Raw genomic sequence first — 19453 nt, forward strand, 5'->3', positions numbered from 1 at the left:
GTAAGCAGGAGTTGTCGACAGAAAATGTCACGCTTTTCAATTGGTCGAAATGCTCGTGACGTCACAGTGCGCGAATTTCAAATGGGGCCAATTGTACTTTGGCTAGTAACCATGCAACCAATCAAAGGGATCGTATAGTGATGCTCCAACTAAGTGGGACTCAGTTTAGTTAATTGCTTAATTAATCAATTAGCCTAATTAAGATAGAAGAGAATGAAGAGGTCAGAAGACAGAGGAAAAGAAAAGAAAGACGCGCGTCGCAGCGACAACAGCGTCCGCGGAAAAAGACGCTGCTGAAAAAAACAGATAAGTACGAAGCCGCGTTCGCTCCACCACCACGCACTTCCCCTCTCAGTTCGACGTTGCTCGTTTCATATACGTTGTGTCGAACATCCTAGACAGTTCCAACATTTGACAGCTGAATGACAGAACACGATGGATAGAAATACAATGATATTTAAGGCGGAAGCCTTTAATGCCTCATCGTTGTAAGCAGGAGTTGTCGACAGAAAATGTCACGCTTTTCAATTGGTCGAAATGCTCGTGACGTCACAGTGCGCGAATTTCAAATGGGGCCAATTGTACTTTGGCTAGTAACCATGCAACCAATCAAAGGGATCGTATAGTGATGCTCCAACTAAGTGGGACTCAGTTTAGTTAATTGCTTAATTAATCAATTAGCCTAATTAAGATAGAAGAGAATGAAGAGGTCAGAAGACAGAGGAAAAGAAAAGAAAGACGCGCGTCGCAGCGACAACAGCGTCCGCGGAAAAAGACGCTGCTGAAAAAAACAGATAAGTACGAAGCCGCGTTCGCTCCACCACCACGCACTTCCCCTCTGAGTTCGACGTTGCTCGTTTCATATACGTTGTGTCGAACATCCTAGACAGTTCCAACATTTGACAGCTGAATGACAGAACACGATGGATAGAAATACAATGATATAAATATGAAATAGCCTAATTAACCTTTCTAGTTAGACCGCATAAATCAATAAAACCGAGAACGAAATTGGTCGAGTTGGGGAATCGAACCAGGGTCTCCGGAGTGCGATACGAGCACGCTAGCCACTCCGTAATGCCAGCTGAATGGTTTGGAATGAACAAAGGCGCGTCTAGCTAATACGGCGTCTTCGTTCACTCCCATCTTCCCCCTTTCCCTTACGGCGAGGTGCAGGTGTCCACCCAGATATGCGAGAGAGATAAATTTCCTTTCCTCAAAAAATAAATTTACCGTCCAGCAAGGCGTACAGCCGAATTGGCGATGGCGTTCTGTGGACTCCCTGGCAGCGTTGCAAGACGCTGTCGCGTTCCACTCTTACAGGCGAAGCTTAACATGTTAACCACACATCAGTAACACACGCAGACAGCCAATGGACGCGTCATTCGCTGGTAGCACTTGAATCATCATTCACAACCACATTCGTGGCAGAATGCTGTACTCAGGCTTTCGCCTTGCACCACTTTAGTCGCCAAAGTGAGTCCTAATTTTTGTGTTGTTTTCAACAAAAACTTTGTTGCGAATCAGCGCTCGTCTGTGTTGTCGTCTTGCTTTTGTCCGTCGTGTAGTTCGCGCTGTACCATCCACAATGAACTATTACCAACTCTATGAGAACAAAACTCTTCTATTACCAACTCCCCCAGCTGCGCCATCCTTCTTCTAAGCAAGTGGAAGTTACCTCATCCGCCTGTAACTTTTATGCGTAAGCATTGAATGGCTATGTTTACGACTTCGCGTCATCCCGAGCTTGTCCGCACGATTACGTCCGAACGAATGGGTTCATGCGAAAAAGAATGGTACCATCGGATAGAGCATCAAAAAATCTCGTATGGGAAATCGGGGGATTGAGGTCGGTTAATTAGTAACTTAATTAGAACAAACAATATCCAAAAAGTGGGCGGGGCCGGAGCAAAAGTGGCCAAATTTGAAAACGCCGGAAGTGTGCCCCCACGTGACCGGAACAGTGAGCGGAGCCAACGCGCGGCGCCAAATATGAAAACGAAGCCTGGCGCGAAGTTTGAAAACTCAGATAGGGAATTGATGGAACTTGATGAAGTACGAGAATTAAATGTGGTATCGATGAATGATCGATAAGTGATCGACTTATGGTTTGAGGCTCTTGACTTCCGGTCACGACTCTCAGTTCACGTGAAAAGTGTGGAAGTGTTACGTCGACGTCTTGGTGTGACATCCTGCTAACGCATTTCTCCAATGCGAGTGCCGCAGTGATCTCTAAGTTTTTGCATTTTTAGGTTTAGTTTATTGGCGTTTAACGCCCCAAAGCGACTCAGGCTATGAGGGACGCCGTAGTGGAGGGATCCGGAAATTTCGACCACCTGGGCTTCTTTAACGTTTCACTGACATCGCACAGTCCACGGGCCTCTTGCATTTCACCTCCACTGTAATGCGACCGCCGCGGCCGGGATCGAACCCGTGTCTTTCGGGCCAGCAGCCGAGCGTCGTAACCACTGAGCCACCGCGGCGGGTTTTTGTATTTTTTTGCATTTTCAATTCCTTAACATGACCTTCGTCGCAGATTAAGGTAATCATAGCGTTCATGCACGAGCATGACAAGTTCGTGAGCCTCGGGATAAAGTGTCGGGATAAAGAGACAGGCACAGCCGTGTCCCCATGTTTTTCTTCACCGCCTGCTACGACTACGAATGCCAGTGGTTGCAGCCCGACCCGCCGGTGGTGTTGCTCGCCGAAGCGTCACGACGGCCGATGCCGTCGGTGTGGGGCAAGCTGCGTAAGTTGTGCAAAAACACCGGCGGTCACGGGTTAGCGGGACGCAGTGACTTCTGGCTGGACGTGATTCAGGAGCTCCTTGGCGCGCTCAGTAACAGACAGCAACTACGCTTCTGCACTGTGCACGCCCTTCCTGAAGCCGTGCACACTCATGAAAATGTCTTTAGACAGCGTATAAACTGTCCATAGGCATTCGTCAACAAAGTATATAGACCTTATATTGAGAAATACTGCATACTTGTCTATAGACACCACAAATCTTACACACAGTATGTAGATGGTTTAGAACGTTCATTTCGGCTAGACGGTGCATTATTTGAGACAGAAATGGTAATAGCGCTACAGCAGGACGTACACAAGAAAGACTGACACAGGACATGCGCATGTCCTGTGTCAGTCTTTCTCAGTATGTGCGTGTTGCTGTAGCGCTGTTGCCATTTCTGTCTCAAACAGTATATAGACGATCTTTAAGGCAGTACACTCTGTGAGAAATCTATTGATGAACTACCTCTGAGGACCACTTTATTCACAGGCGTGTCAAGCGCGCTTTAATCTGTCCGCCCGAAACGAGCGAGAGCAGTGAAGCCAGGTGAAAAGAAGGGCCACAGTTAAAATAGCTCGAGGAGGGCAACACCATAAGAAATGCACTGACTAGCAAACGTGCGATTGTGAGCATGTTAGCATTTACATTAGATTAAGTTACGATTACAAGCGGAATAAAAGGCACAGACATGGCCCACGGAGGCAGAGAAAACGCTAACTCCTTGCCAACCCCCCCCCCCTCCCCCCTCCCACTTGTTCCGCAGCCACCGAAAGAAGGTGAGAAGTGTGGAACAAGTGCAATTAGACAAGGCAGAGAGAAGCAGCACTCACGGAAATGCCCGTGGTTATCCTGATGGGCTGCGGCGGGCGGGGCCGTCCAGAGAGCAGAGAGGAAGGAGGAAAGATGCAGCGAGAAAGTCATCCACCGAAACGGAAGAAGGCAGCAGCAACACACGCACGCACAAGGCATCATGCCCGCTTTTTCACGAAAACAACCCCCGTGAGACGCAAGCCAAGAACGCAGCGACGAATGCCTCCGAAAAGGAGGCCCTCAGACCAATGGTAACGACCGATTGTCACAATGTCGCGGGTAATCCCGTTTCACTGCAGCGATTTCACGCCAGAGGATTAACGGCGACGTCATGAAAAGCGGTCGACCATATTGACTGGAGGCCTCCTTTCAGAGGCGTCCGACCCTCTATTCTTCGCCGGTGTCCCTCTAAGTCGAGTGGAAGAGGATTCGTGATGGCGAAAATGAATACTTGTAGCCTGACCTGTTAATCCTGCTGTCGCTTTGGCTTAGCTGTCAATTCAGCCAGCCAGGCACGTGGGAAACCCAACAGCCCTGCGGCTGCCTACTTGCTCCACAAACACTAACAAAGAAAGCCAAGAAATCTACGCTAATAAGTGTAAAAAAAACGCAACTCCTGCGGATCCCCTCATTTTTTAATTTACTGTTTAGCCACTATTTTGCTTTAGGCTATGTATTCTTTTGTTTACAGTCCCATATGGGCACGTTCGTGCAGATGTTCTCTTTCGAAGACAGCGATAGCCACTTGTGCTAAAATGCTTCCCGGGAAGGGCAGTTTTTGGTCAGGTGCTTTGCAGCCCCATCAACTCGCCGCTTCTTCAATGCAGCACCCCTGCAGTAAACAGCCGTTCCTCGTATTGTGTCTATAGGGGGGCGGACATTAGGAGCCTTTTGCGTCCTTTCTTTCAGAAGAGCAGTATACCTTTCCCTCTTCGACCAGGTTGGCGGCCATGATGAACTTGCAGATCTCCTCCTGCCACACCAGGCGCCAGAAGTCGGGCACCGTCTTCTCCACGGGGCCTGCGTGCGCGCAGCAAAGGTCCCGACATCATGCTCTATTCCCGACTCTTTCCTTACGCCCGATTACCTCCCCATCACGAGGAACGCGTTCGGAGTAGTTACCAGCCCTTCCGCTGGCACACCGTGTCGGGAAAGCGTGGCCTCGGAGGACTACAGAAGTTTTAAGTTGTAAACGGTGGGGCTTAACACTTCCTCTCGTGAGCCGTGACCTAGTTCTATGTAGAGTGCGTTATGAAGTAACTGGAACCCGAGTGCCAAATAACCGTTCCGAGGAAAAACGACGAGTGGGCTGTTGCAGAAGTAGCAACGCGTTCCACACAAGTTCCAGTTACAAACGCGAGAAAGACGCTGAAAGTATGTTCCACATCCCTTACAAAAAAAGTTTTAGACAGTCTACAGAGTGTCTATAGACTTCTGGCTATAAAGTCTAAAGACTGTCTACAGACAAATCCTAGAGAACAGTCTATAGGTAATACAAATACCACAGACAGTCGATAGACCATCTATAGAGTTATGGCCATACACTTTTAGTAGGTTTGTCTATAGACTATGAATAGACAAAAAGTAATATCTATAGGAAGTCAATAGAGTCAATAAGAATTCTATAGACTGTCTATGGACCATTTTTATAAGGGCTAGTTATATCTAGAGTGCGTCATGAGGTAACTGGAACCCGAGTCCCAAATAACCGTTTCGTGGAAAAACGACTAGTAGGCTGTTGCCGAAGTAGCAACGTGTTCCACAAAAGTTCCAGTTACAAACGCGAGAAAGACGCTCAAAGTACGTTCCACATAAAGAAACTGAATCGAGTCTCGTTCAAGAAAAAATGAATGCAACGGATATTTCACCTGGAGCCTGGAACCACGAAGGTTAACGTCGAACCGAGATTAAGGGTGGACAGACGAGGGTGGCACTGGCGAACATTCTCAAGTTTATGTCACATAAAAAAGTTCCTCCGTAAACAAAAGATTCGACTGCCGCTGCCGTATCTTAGTTGGTAGAGCCAAGGACGCGATGTTCGGAAGCCGTGGTTTCAGACACCATCGGAGACATGTGCTTAACTTTCCTCTGCTTTCTAATCACTTATATTTAAGTCATAAAATGATTACATTGTTAGTTTACCATATATATTAAAAACACAAATTAAACAAAACAGAATAATTCCCCTGGGCTTTTCTTGGTTTAGGCGACTGTTCGCTTCGGTCATATATACAGTAAAAGCAGTGTGAAACCGTGCCTCAGCTGGGAATAAATGCCGCACCATAGTTCTGTTCAGAGCACATGGCAACAACGCGAGACAGTAGCCGCTTTTCGGCATACACAAAGAAGTGTTGCCCCGGTCAGGCATTGTTGCGAAACCGCACCGAAGTTGAAAACAAATCAGTTGCGTGACTTAATGTGGAGATGTGCGCGACAGAGCACATGACAGATCAGCGCGGAAATATTTCAACACTACGGTGTTAGAGTGCACGTGCGACGGCAACCACTGTGGTGTGAAAGCGAGATTCGCATTGGTTCATGACATGTGACGTCACAGGCTCTGGACCGAATAACGAGCAGCAGGACGTCACAAATAAAACTGCAAATCACAAGTAAAAATAGAAAACAATATAAAGAAACAAAATAAAACAAAGAAATAAAAATGAAATATTTTTAAAGCCAACGCAACAAAGAATTTGAGAAATTAAAAACTCAATAAATTAAACAATGTTTCATGCATTCGATGTGATGCACATAAAGAGGACCCCAGGCCGCTCAAAGAACCTATTAACAGAGACTCTCAGACAAGGGTGTCGCCATCGGTTAGAGGCATAGGAGAATAGCGCGGCGCAAGTACGCAGGCGCCGGACAATAATGAAGCCCCTCCGGTTATTGTCCTCCGCATGCGTACTGCAGCTCCGCTATTTCCCTTGTGTCCCTAACCGATAGGGTCACCCTGTTCTAAAAGTCCTCAATGCAACCGCGCCATACCCTTACGGCGGAGCTAAGGTGTTCCGCGCATTTCTCTTCTCTCCACAGTCCCCCCCTTGTTGCACCGTTCTACATCGCTCTCATCCCTAAACACGAACATTGCACGCGGTGGGTCCCCGGGACTACACAGGCTGCTGCCAGTGAGACGAAGAGCATTGTTTCCTCACCTTGGGTGCAGATGTAGGCCTTGGGCTTGTGGTACCCCTGCGCAGGAAAAGTGAAAACGCGTGGGTGCCAAGAAGAGCAGCTGCTTCCTTCGGGCCTCTGCCCGAGAAGGGGAGAAGCGAATATTTCGACAGCGTGAGGTATCTACGGAAATGGCCAGCGCACGAGGAACGCGGCCGTGAATCTTCAAATGCGCTCTCAGGTGAAGAGCTGCGTGCTTTTCAGCAAGAGCATCAGAAACTGTCCTTTGGAATATATATTAGCGCAGAAAAGACACGCGCAAAAATGCAGAGAAAGACGCTGGAGGATCCCCGAACAGCTTCCGCCCTCAGTTTTCGATCACGCGACCCCCGCAGTTATACTGCTTGCCCTAGCGCTTGTCCGTGTTTTCCTTGGCCATTTCGTGTGTGTCTTTTCTGAGCCGCTACTTCCCCAACTACTTCTCCAACTTCTCCAAAACCAAAGTAATGTTCAACAGTCTAGCAAGGGAACAGCAGTTCGCAGTTGGTGGCGAGGTGCTGGAAGTGGTAAGAGAATGCGTCTGCATAGGACAGGTAGTGACCGCTGATTCGGATCATGAAAGGGAAATAACTAGAAAAATAACAATAGGGTGGAGCGCATGTGGCAGGTTCTCTCAGATCACGAATGGCAGTTTACCAATATCCCTCAAGAGAAAAGTATACAACAGCTGTATCTTACCAACACTCACCTATGGGGCAGAAACGTGGAGGCTAACAAAGAGGGTTCAGCTTAAGTTAAGGACAACGCAGCGAGCTATGGAAAGAAAAATGATAGGTGTAACATTAAGAGATCGGAAGAGGGCGGAGTGGGTGAGGGAACAAACGCGGGTTGATGACATCCTAGTTAAAATCACCAGGAATAAATGGGCTTGGGCAGGACATGTAATGCGAAGACAAGATAACCACTGGTCCTTAAGGGTAACTAACGGAGTGGATTCCAAGAGAAGGCAAACATAGCAGGCGACGGCAGAAAGTTAGGTGGGCGGATGAGATTGAGAAGTTTGCGGGGATAAAGTGGCCGCAGCTGGCGAAGGACAGGGTTGATAGGAGAGACATGGGAGAGGCATTTACCCTGCAGTGGGTGCAGTCAGGCTGCTGATGATGATGACTTCTTCCAAACACTGTACACCATTTCGCCCGACTGGAAGTTTGCATCGTAAACTGCCCTACCGAATAGATAACACGCACAATTCTTGCCAGCGAAGTCGCGATGCCCCGCTGTGCTGCCGCATGACACGCAATTGCGCCCAAGATAAGGGAACAACCTCAGATTGCTTAATCACCACAAGAGAGAGTCAGAAAGTGTGCCATGCGCGGTACATGTACGAATTCGAGGGCGATTGATTGTTACAGCTTATTTGTGGAAGGCGATGGTTGTGCTGGTCACTCAGCGCTATTGCAGCCATCCTAAACCATGCAGCCCCTTACTACGAAAGCTTCCACTTCCCTCGCCGCCTTCCAAAAGGCTTCCAAATGTTCGCAGGGCCCTTCGTCCTTGTTTCAACCTCGAAGATTTAACGCATTTGCCTTCATCGCAGACGCAGTACGCATGGAAAAGCTTTCTAGACGCCTGCCAGAAGACGCTTTTAAAGACGATCCTGCTGTCAAAGCAAGCCGTTCCTTAGCGCCGGCGACTGTTGTTAGTCGGGTGCGCGGCATTCACCAGTGCCCGCAGTATGGCCCGGGGCTCCTCTAACTTATGTACTGCCCTGCCTGCACTACGCAAGAGAAGCATCTGCAGTGGGTCCGGCGGCACCATGGCAGGCGGTATAGTTACAGCCCGCTCTGCTTCATTTTGCAGGTAGTTGCATGTGCCGGCAACAACTCTGTTCAGGAGGTCATGCCTCCTCAGCACGATCACGGCCTGCTCGAGACAGTCTGCCTGGATGGCGGCCCCTTCGTAATCAGGGACCAGTCACCGCCGACTCGGAATGCATCGGCCTACACGTCACAACACTCCACCAGCTAGCCCAAGTACAAGTGGTCTCTGTGCGCACGGCAGACGACACCAGTGACATCTGCGAGCTTTTTGGAGCAAATAAAACCATATTCCTTTCCATAGCTCGCTGCGTTGTTCTTAACTTAAGCTGAACCCTCTTTGTTAGCCTCCACGTTTCTTCCCCCATAGGTGAGTACCGATAGGATACAGCTGTTGTATACTTTTCTCTTCAGGGATATTGGTAAGCTACCATTCATGATCTGAGAGAACCTGCCATATGCGCTCCACCCCATTCTTATTCTTCTAGTTATTTCCCTCTCATGATCAGGATCTGCGGTCACTACCTGCCCTAAGTAGACATATTCTCTTACTACTTCCAGCACCTCGCTACCAATTGCGAACTGCTGTTCTCTTGCTAGGCTGTTGAACACTACTTTGGTTTTATGCATGTTAATTCTTAGCCCCACCGTTCTGCTCTGCCTGTCTAATTGATTGATCATGCTTTGCAGTTCTTGTCCTGAGTGGCTTAGCAAGGCAAGGAAAGGAAAATGATAGATAGGTGTAACGTTAAGAGATCGGAAGAGGGCGGAGTGGGTGAGGGAACAAACGCGGGTTAATGACATCCTAGTTAAAATCACCAGGAATAAATGGGCTTGGGCAGGACATGTAATGCGAAGACAAGATAACCGTTGTTCCTTAAGGGTAACGGAGTGGATTCCAAGAGAAAGCAAACGTAGCAGGGGACGGCAGAAAGTTAGGTGGGCGGATGAGATTAAGAAGTTTGCGGGGATACAGTGACGGCAACTGACAAAGGACAGGGTTAATCGAAGAGACATGGGAGAGGCCTTTACCCTGCAGTGGGTGTAGTCAGGCTGATGATGATGATGATGATGATGATGATGATGATGAAGACCCTATTCGCGGAATCTGCTCTTCAGTGGGTCCGGCGGCACCATGGCCGGCGGTATAGTTACAGCTTGCTCTGCTTCATTTTGCAAGGTTTCAGTATGATTTCCCATGCTGCAGAAGTGACGACCGTTTTTTGGTGCTGCTGCCGGACCAACACCTGGGAAACGTTTTATGTTGCGTTCACTGCTTGGAATGCTATTGCTTTCAGGCGACATAGAAACTAATCCCAGTGCCGGGGACGTAGGAAAGGCGGAACAAATGCTCTAAGATATACTCGTCGGTCTAAACAAAATAAGTCAGGCCTAATCCGCGCTAGCAGTAAAAGCGGCGTCGTTTGATGAGCGATTAATGAAACTAGAGGCATGGCCAGAAAATACAGCAGATGTTTCGCTTGTATGTAACCTGGAAAGCATGGCTGCCAATCTTAGAGCTGCCCTTGAGTGATAAAAAAAACATTGAACTTGAAAATCGGTCTCGACAGAATAACTTGCTGATTACGGTCTGCCCGAAGAAGAAACGGTTGAGACGGCTAAACAGCTGCTTACATTAGTCACGGAGCCAGTAAACTGGAAATCAATTGTAAACACACCAAGTACTGCCACAGGCTTGGTTCATGTAAAAATAAAGAGCGCAGACCTATTATAATCAGGCTGCTTGACTACAGATCTAAGATCGAGTGCTTACGAAGTGCCCATAAACTAAAGATAATCGATTTCTGTCCACGAATGCGCCAGATACGTAAGGCGCTCTGGCCGCCCTTCGAAGATATCAGAAAGGAGTCTAGCAAGGTCCGCTTACAAAATGATTGCTTGATAGTGGACACGGTGCGATACACGTGGGACGATGTCGGTAACCGCATCGTTAAAGGCACTCCTCCCATACCTACCGCGCGCTCTCAAAGCACCGAATGACGCTCCACTGTGCCTAGTTTAGCCCTTCTAAACCAGAATGCGCGAATTCTTGCGAACGGGCACGCCAATTTTAGTTCGCTCGTTAAAGCCACCATCCCTCTATAATATGTGCTACAGGAACCTGGCTCAACGATAAAACCTTAGACGCTGAATGTTTGCGTGTAGGTCTTCAGGGCGCGGTGGCGGTGCAGCAATCCTTATCAAAACCGATATTGAATTTTGCTTGCTACCTGAAACCGCTGGCACTGAGTGTGTTCAGTGCAAGATTTCTGCCTGCGGTTTTGTCATCGTCGTCTCTGCTGTGTGCCGTCCACTAAGTAGCAACGAGGACACATTTGGAATCATATGTGAATACGTTGTTGAACAGAGGCTTGACACCTTTAAACTGATCACCAATGGTGATTTCAATGTTGCAGGTGTCCACGTGATATGCTTTAACTGACATGGCTGTTTCTTTCCACTTAACACAAGTCCTTGATGTCCCACCAGAGAAGGTGCTATTCTAGACTTTGTCTTTATTAACTAGCAGCTGTTGCAGAATGGTTTTCACTGCCACGTTGTTGACGGACTGTCAGACCACAAGGCTGTTAAAGTCAGTTTTAAGCGCGCATGCAAACCCTGTAAGCCTATGTATGACAGCGTTCGGAACTTCAACTCAGCTAATGGCAGCTCCATTGCCAACATGGCGGCATCGCTTTTTGACGGATTTTGAAGCGAAAGCTTTCCTGTGGGACCTCGTGCTTCGATCGCTGGGTTCCTAGTTTTGACCTTCAGCTGAGTTAGAGGTGAAACCATGAAAAAGAGAGAATGTCCATGACTGGGAGTCGAACCCGCGGCTGCGCAAACAGATCTCCTTTAGAGGAGCACTGGAGAGGAATCTGAACTCGTCTTTTTGCCTCGGAAACTCGATCTACCCAGCGTTCTTAGAAACTTCGATTTATTGCCCTGTGCGGCCGATTCCCCTAATTAGATCCGATTAACGTCCGGCTCCCGACCTTTTTTCTTTTGAATTCCCCGCAAACGGTGGGAGGAGTCGACCAACGCATGGAGTGCCTTTTAGACAGTCGCGTGGCAGCTTTGCTTTCGCTTTCATTTTTTTAGGTTTCCGTGAGTAAACAGATCTAGACAGAGACTACATAGCTGCAAATTAGGTCCACGGAAATAAAAATACGCGAGGACTCTATGCTTTCGCCGATCACTACGTATCGCTCCGCCGATGGCAGAGCGGCAAGCCGACACGGGACTGGTTGGTCGACTCCTCCCACCGTATGCGGGGAATTAAAAGAAATGCGGGAGCCGGACGTTAATCCGAAATCGGTCGCACAGGGCAATAATTCGAAGCTTCTAACAGCACTCGGAACGTGTAGGTCGAGTTCCAGCGGTAAAATTACGAGTTCAGATTCCTCTTCAGTGCACCTTTAAGGGTTGCTCGGCGATAAAAAAAAAACAAAACAAAAACACCGGGCTATCGCCGCAGCCAACACGCCCCGTGTTAAACTGCACCACACTCTCGCGCTGTGCATTGGAAAACGTGGTCTTCATCAACTTCCATCTGCTCCGTCCGGCGGCACGGCCTGCTCACCGTCGTCTTATACGGAGCACAAATCCGTGCTTTCGCTCCGATTCGAATGTAGTGAACATTCTCTGTAATTTTTTTTGTTTTTGTGTATGTAGCAGGTACTCTTGCAGCGTCGACGCTCATCTCGATCAATATGTAAATATTGTACTTGAATGTTTAACAAAGTTTGTTCTCATCAAACGCATCAAAAGCCACCCAAAATGCTCCTGGCACACCAGAGAAACAATTCAGGTGACTTGCTGCATCAAGTGCCTTCGTAGTAACCACCACTGAAACGACAACTACGACCTGATAAGCTAGCTTAAATCAACGCTGAAGGACTTCTTCTACAATAACACTCTCGCACAATTTATGAGAGAAAATCCGTCGAAGTTTCGGAAATCAATAAATGGTTTGGTTTATGGTTTGGTTTATGGGGTTTAACGTCCCAAAGCGACTAAGGCTATGAGAGACGCCGTAGTGGACGGCTCCGGAAATTTCGACCACCTGGGGTTCTTTAACGTGCACTGACATCGCACAGTACACGGGCCTCTGGAATTTCTCCTCCAAAGAAATTCTAGCCGCCGCGGCCGGGATCGAACCCGCGTCTTTCGGGTCAGCAGCCGAGCACCATAACCGCTGAGCCACCGCGGCGGCAAAATCAATAAATCCAACCCAGCCCACTTCTTCGACATTCATTTATGCGATAAGCCTTCCTCTGACCCAAAATGCGTTTTTGAAGCCTTCAGTAATTGCTTCAAGTCTCTTTTCAGCACAAATAACGGCACCAGCCCATGTTTCCGTACGAGCACTGCGTTGGTACAGCTTCCTGACATCGAAATAACTTTTTCCGGCATCCGTAACCTACAGTTAAATCCATAAGTTCGGGGCCGGACTGCATATCAAATACATTTTTGAAACGATACCTTGAATGGAATGTCCGATACTTAACTATCATCTTCAATAAATCGCTCGACTGTTCCGTTCTTCCTCGCACCTGGAAAACTGCTACTGTCGTCCACAGATATCAATCCGGAAACAAAGAGATTACAGACCAATCTCTTTAACCTCAGCATGCTGCACAATTTTACAGCAGATCACTCATAAACACGTTGTACAGTATTTGACAAATAATAACATTATTTGAAGCCACCAGCTCGGATTACGAGCTGGATTCTCCACCGTTACCCAGCTCACTGAATTCACTAAACATATTGCAACAGCACTTAATCTCAGGAGCCAGGTTGACGCCATTTTCATAGATTACTCGAAAGCATTTGATATGGTGTGTCGCAGCAAGTGTTTACTACAACTCGAGGCTTTCCGCGGTTGTCACAAGCTAGTGGAATATGGATGAGAGACTACATGCAGCTGAGGTCCCAGTTTGTCCATTCAATCGCGAACAGTCTGCTGCAGTTGACTGTACATCCGGTGTGCCTTAGGGCTCCGTCCTGAGGCCATGCACTTCTATTTATCATCTACATTAATGACATCATAGAATTAATGCATAACAGACCTGTAAGACTGCGCTAATACGCTGACGATTGCGTGCTGTACTCGGTCATCAAGAATACTGGCGACCAGCAGGTTTTTTAACGAGACATTTTGTGACTTGAAACTTATTTTGTCAGTGACAAGGAGCATAACTGCCGCAGAGTGCGGCTGCGGCAGTTATTCACAGTGGATCTTATTTTCGGCACTATATGCGCGCCCATTTTCCCAATTCTGCCCCTTTAAAATCATCGCGACGCTTGTTTAATAGCCGCAGTGTTCAACGCATTCATGGTTCAACCAATGCGCTCAATTCCTAGTTTTTGCCAGCTGCCATAGCTGAGTGGAATGTCCTTCCAGATAGTGCTGTGAATGAAGTTAATTCCCTAAAATTTAAACACATGTTGATTGACTTATTCCCGTAATAATTCCTGTTGAAGGCCCTTTTTCTTTCTTTTTTTTTGTTTACCTACTTACTCTCTTGTTTTTCTTTTGAAGTGTTCACAGCCGTGTCTGGATGTGCCTAAATTTATGCTCCCAATTTTAATTTTTATGACTTATCATTACTGTTCGCCCCCCCCCCCCCCTTATGAAATGCCCACTGGGGCTCTTAAGGGTAAATATATGATGATGATGATGATAAATGATGACTAGAGTAGACAGAGCTGTCCCGCTTCCCGAAGCTGTACATGAGTGGCGTAGTCGCACAAGTGCTTACGCTGATGTAGTTGGCGTTGATGTAGTCGGAAGAAGGGTCGTTCTTGAGCGGGTGAAGGATGACCCGGGTCTCGTCATCTGCGCCAACGGGGAAGCAGAGAAGAAAACAGTGAGAACGGCAAGCCCTGATTTCCTTACCTCTTTGAGCCGACATAACTCAGTCGCAGGCTTAGCGGTTAAATCTTAGCATGTGAAGCCTGAAATACTGCAAATACTGCGTTAGGGCCTGAAGATAGAATTATGATACCCTTATCACTGAGGCGTCAACCTCCACTATGGCCCTCTGCCAAACCGAGCGCCTTCTGGCGCAGATAACGGGCGGAGGAAGGTGCCGCGTTATTCATACAAACTACCGGGCATGGGCTCGGTGGCGGACCGGATCTTACCGCCTTCGCGGCCGGACCCGTTCCATCGCAGATGTGTCCTATACAGAGGCCCTGCACTTATCGCTGCTCTAGAGACACTGCTATTGCCACCGTATCCTTTTCCGCTCGTGCTTGCTCGTATACGGTGGCTATTCGCTCCCTCCATAGCCCATTACAGTAGATATTAGACAAAGCTGTAGCAGCCATCGCCACACAGTCCAACGGGGAATTCAGGAAATGAGAAGGCTCATCACCTAGACTGCAATTTTCACGGCCAGACATCACTGGTCAAGCTTTCCAACGTGGAACCAGACGATGGGTAGATGCGCACGCGCAACACCACAAACAACTCGAAATTTCACCCCAACGTTTACCGCGTCTACAGCGCATCTTTGCGATGCTCGAGCACCCATCCTTCGCAAAATTAATACCGCTTCGTTAAAGCCCTTCAAACTGCGTACAATTTCCGCCTCCCTTTCGGCCCCTCCTGTCCTAAATGCTCTTCGCCCTTCCAGCAACCCTTTCCACTCGCTACACGCGCTCTCCTGGAAGGCCTGGCTGTCGTCGACGCAGCTGGATGAAAGCATCATATTGGTCAACCTAACGAAGCAAACGCTAAGCGCCTGAGCTGCGCTCTCTAATAAAATGATCCCCAGTCCATCTTTCTCCCATTGAGCTGAAGACGAAGAATGCCCAAACAGGTATGAAGAGGAGTTAGTCACGAAGGCAAAGAACCAGCAGCAGCACATAAAATGCATTTGGCGAAGGCTGCAAAAATCATAACCAGCGCCCTCAACATTGGACCACTACTCCGACAGCATCTGACCAAATATTTGAAAATTAAAAAAAAACACCGCAGTTAATGATGAACCTACATGTATTGCGAACAATGTGCTCGTTATAAATGCATCTCAGGTGCTTTTTTGTGCGGTAATGAACTAGGCAGAGGTTGGCGCACTTACAGGGCAGCAGGTCGGCGTATCGATTCTTGTGCTTGTTCTCCGGCTTCTGGGCCACCGTCCACGGCTTCAGCTGGCCCGTCTTCAGCGTCTGAGTTACACGTAAACAGAAACAAGTCTCAGACGTAAGAGCGAGCAACTCTTCGCTCCGCTGAAGCCCACTCATGCGTCGCTTCGCATCAATATTTTTTTTAGTAAGGCGAAAGCCTTTAATGGCTCATGCTCGCGGTGTCCGTCCGTGCGCTGGAATCGTGCCAACTGTGGCCTCTCCTCCGCGCAGCTGCGCAACCTCCTCCCGCCCTTAGCAACCAGCGCGCCGGTGGAGGGCGCAGCTGCGCACAGCAACCGTGACGTCACACAGTAGGCGTAGAACGAGCGCGCGCGCGTCGGCGGCGGCAGCTACACCAGGGCTCCTTCGCCAGACGTCTCGTTGCAGTCGAGTGAGTGAGACGCATGGCTCCGGAGCGGACCTGTGATTCCGCGCCAAGTGGTTCGGGGAAGCGGCAGTGGGTTGACCCAAAGGCTTTCGCCAAGCACACTTTCGAATTCCCAAAGTGTCCTCGGTAACTTAGCGTTAGCAGTATGAGCGACATTCAACCAAAACGGCGGCACGTAAAGCCTTGGCGAGTGATGCCTCCCCTCTGGTGAAGCGCCTCCGCCGCGTCTCCAACAAGCTTGGGGGCCTCAGAAGTAAGGATGCGATGAGACTCGCCCATGCTTTTGTGACAATTTCACGAAATCGCGCTCTTTCGGTCAGCGCTCTCAACTACTTGACAACGTTAAACAAGGCTGAAGGCTACGTTTAATGGCGACGCCAGCTCCCAGCACGATTAGAGGAAAGTGCCACTAAATTATCAGTGTTGTTATCACCACCCGGGCCGGATATATCAAACCTAGGTACATCAAGTTATTGTTGGAAAATTGGGTTTTGAGGAAAAAAAAATGGCGCAGTATCTGTTTCACATATCGCGGTGGACACCTGAACCACACCGTAAGGGAAGGGAGGAAGGTGGGAGTGGAAGAAGAAAGTAAGAAAGGGGTGCCGTGGTGGAGAGTTCCGGAATAATTTCCACCACCTGGTGATCTTTAACGCGCACTGACATCGCAGAGCACACGGGCGCCTTTTGCGTTCCGCCTCCATCGAAACGCGACCGCCGCAGTCGGGTTCGAACCCGGTTACTCCGGATCAGTATTGAAGTTACTGTCCACATTTAATAGAACAACTCCATGAAAAGTATATGCAAAAATAGCACTACTGTTCGCGTTTATAGAACTTGCGTACAGCGGAGAATTCGGTATAGCTAGGAATTGGACTTTTCGGTTTCTAGTTTTCAAAATTTCGGCGCATTTTTTATTTTGTATTTCCGATCAAAGCTGTCGGTTTTTTTTCGGAGAGTATTATTTTCTAAGAGGAACTGCCCGAAAAGAATACGTTAAACACGCTACCTTACGCAGCCAAGTACATACGTGAACTATATGCGTATCACTCAATCAGAGCACTTGCAGGAGAGGATACAAATACAACTGCGTTGCAAGCGCTTTGATTCCATGATGTCTGACAAGAACCAACTGACACAGCAACACGCCCTGCATACATGCGTCTAACTACTAGTCGAATAAAAGCGTAGCCCATCATAGGGATCCGCACTGACGATCCCCAACTGTGACTTCTAGAAACTTCAAACGAGCATTACGGCCAAACTAATCGACGTAGGAGATTCGAAGTGGTGCCAAACGATCTGCCTTGCGCTGTGTACGATGGAATAAAAAATAGATATCCGGATATAGCGAAGATGGCTGATGACGCAATATTCATTACATATTGCTAACGTTCGATACTCATAAGCTGTCTGAGGGTTTCTTTCTTTTTTATGGTTTTGTCCAGAGAGTACTCAGTACATGGCCAAAGCAGCCCTCCGCTGTCCAAAAGCAAAGGGAGGCTGGAGTCTGCCATGTATGGTTACGTTGAGTAGGGTCCTCTGGACAAAATGTACATGCGCTCTTCTTGACGATAGTTCATATCAATGCAGGTCATTACTGCTGCTTTACTGGTTAAGTCGTTACAGGAGAACTTTTTGCCCCGCGTGGTTTGGCCGACTCGGCCTCGGCAGCTGTAGTGCTGGCGCCTAAGTATGCTGCAGCAGCACGCATGTATACTCGCTTGTACAACTTCCGAATGTGATGTATGGCACACAACACCCGTGTCTAGGCTTTGTGAGCTGTATGTCTACTCTGGCTCCAGGCTTTTTGCTTGCAGAATGTTACACAAAATTGGAAACCTGTTTGCTCGCGAGACCCGCCTTCGCAAGTCAGAGATGTTCACTGCCAGAACTTGTCGGTTGTCGGACGGCACGTGAACTATTGAAGCCTTTCATATCAGGAAGAGGGGGAATGACTGTGTGGGTGAAACGTCTGTTAATCTTTTGCACGTAGAGTGCAGGTATCTTGAGCACGTATGAAGTGCTTCTTTACTGCGCATGTCTCCTTTTATGTATGTATTTTTGCTCTCTTGCCAGCGAATACATCAGATGAAGTTAGCGCCTGTCCCGTGTGTTTCCTCTTCTTGTGTGCGTGTTCCTGTGGGCTTAAATTTCGTTTTAAAAAAAAAGCTATGCACCATCTAGCCCCAACAGAAGTTTTGTTATATTGATACAGCTCAGAAGTGGACGAAGAAGAAGTGCTTCGCCATCTCGCTGGTGACGAGGAAGAAGAAGTGGTTCGTCTTCTTGCTGGTGACCGCTCGGCAGACTGGAGCAGTTCTTGTGTCTCTGTGTGCTGTGTAATATTCGTGACAAATCTGGTGGAGGTGCTGGGTACGCTTCCAGACCCGCGTAGGCTACCGACCAATACGGATCTCACCCCAGTTCACCAGCGCCGCGGCCGCCGCCTCCGTGGAGCGTCCCCTGAATTTGGACTCCTTCCGGCTGCAACCAGGGCGACGCAACCCCGGCCTTCGGAGGCACCAGCTGCCATGGCAACTGAGACCACGCTCCCGGCGCACATCCTCTGTCATCAGCCACGAACACCCCCATCGTTTCATGGCGACGTGTTCGAGGACGCCGAGGATTGGCTCGAGATATTCGAACGGGTTGCCCGTTACAACGGCTGGAGTGACCACCGTAAGCTCCACAATGTCTATTTTGCACTTGAAGAGTCGGCTCGGACATGGTTCGAAAATCATGAAGCTTCGTTTACGTCCTGGGAAGCTTTCTGCCGCAATCTTAAAGCCACTTTTCCGAATGCAGACCGTCGAGAGCGAGCAGAAGCTGCGTTACACTCGCGCAACCAGCGCCACAACGAGAGTGTACGCATGTACTACGAGGACATGACTCGCCTTTTTAAGCGCGCGGATCCCAACATGACAGAAGACAAGAAGCTTCGCCACCTCATGCGGGGTGTCAAGCAAGAGCTCTTCGCAGGACTCGTGCGCAGCCCACCAAGCACTGTGGCAGAGTTCCTCACCGAGGCGGCAACTATGGAGAAGACGCTGGAACAGCGAGCCCGCCAGTATAATCGCGACGTCAACACCTTCGGGCCGGATCCCATCTCCATGCCTCCCGGTATCGACGCGGCCTTTCTACGCGAGCTGGTCCGATCCGTCGTCAGAGAGGAACTGCAGGCCTTCCGTACGCCGTCCGAGACGCCATCTTTCACGCCACTGAGCGAAGTCATTCGGGACGAGGTGCGCCTGGCAGCACAACAGCACCAGATTTCCGAGGTTCCTCGCCAGCCTGATGCAAGGCCCACGTATGCGTCCGTCCTGCGCCAGGCCCCTGGGTACGACGTCACTGCCGCGACTCCAGCAGTGCTCTCGTCGAGCTCCCCTC

The 19453-nt window shown here is 48.9% G+C and overlaps 1 protein-coding gene across 7 annotated transcripts in view; it reads right to left on the reverse strand.

The window, feature by feature from the left end:
- The window catches only part of LOC149367362 (receptor-type tyrosine-protein phosphatase mu-like), a 264042-nt gene that overhangs the window by 53191 nt on the left and 191398 nt on the right, over positions 1-19453 (reverse strand). For 6 of the 7 annotated variants that reach the window (XM_089555344.1, XM_089555325.1, XM_089555367.1 and 3 more), the window contains exons 4-8: positions 15630-15717; positions 14304-14380; positions 6760-6796; positions 4524-4621; positions 3622-3648 (exon numbers count right to left, since the gene is read on the reverse strand). In XM_089555344.1, coding sequence (XP_089411470.1) covers positions 3622-3648; positions 4524-4621; positions 6760-6796; positions 14304-14380; positions 15630-15717 — 327 coding nt within the window. The remainder of the gene's footprint in view (positions 1-3621; positions 3649-4523; positions 4622-6759; positions 6797-14303; positions 14381-15629; positions 15718-19453) is intronic. The other variant, XM_089555335.1, reaches the window with a different exon arrangement.

This window comes from Amblyomma mixtum, chromosome 1, assembly GCF_055824585.1.
Source record: "Amblyomma mixtum isolate Tamu chromosome 1, ASM5582458v1, whole genome shotgun sequence".
Classification (NCBI taxonomy): Eukaryota; Metazoa; Arthropoda; class Arachnida; order Ixodida; family Ixodidae; genus Amblyomma; species Amblyomma mixtum.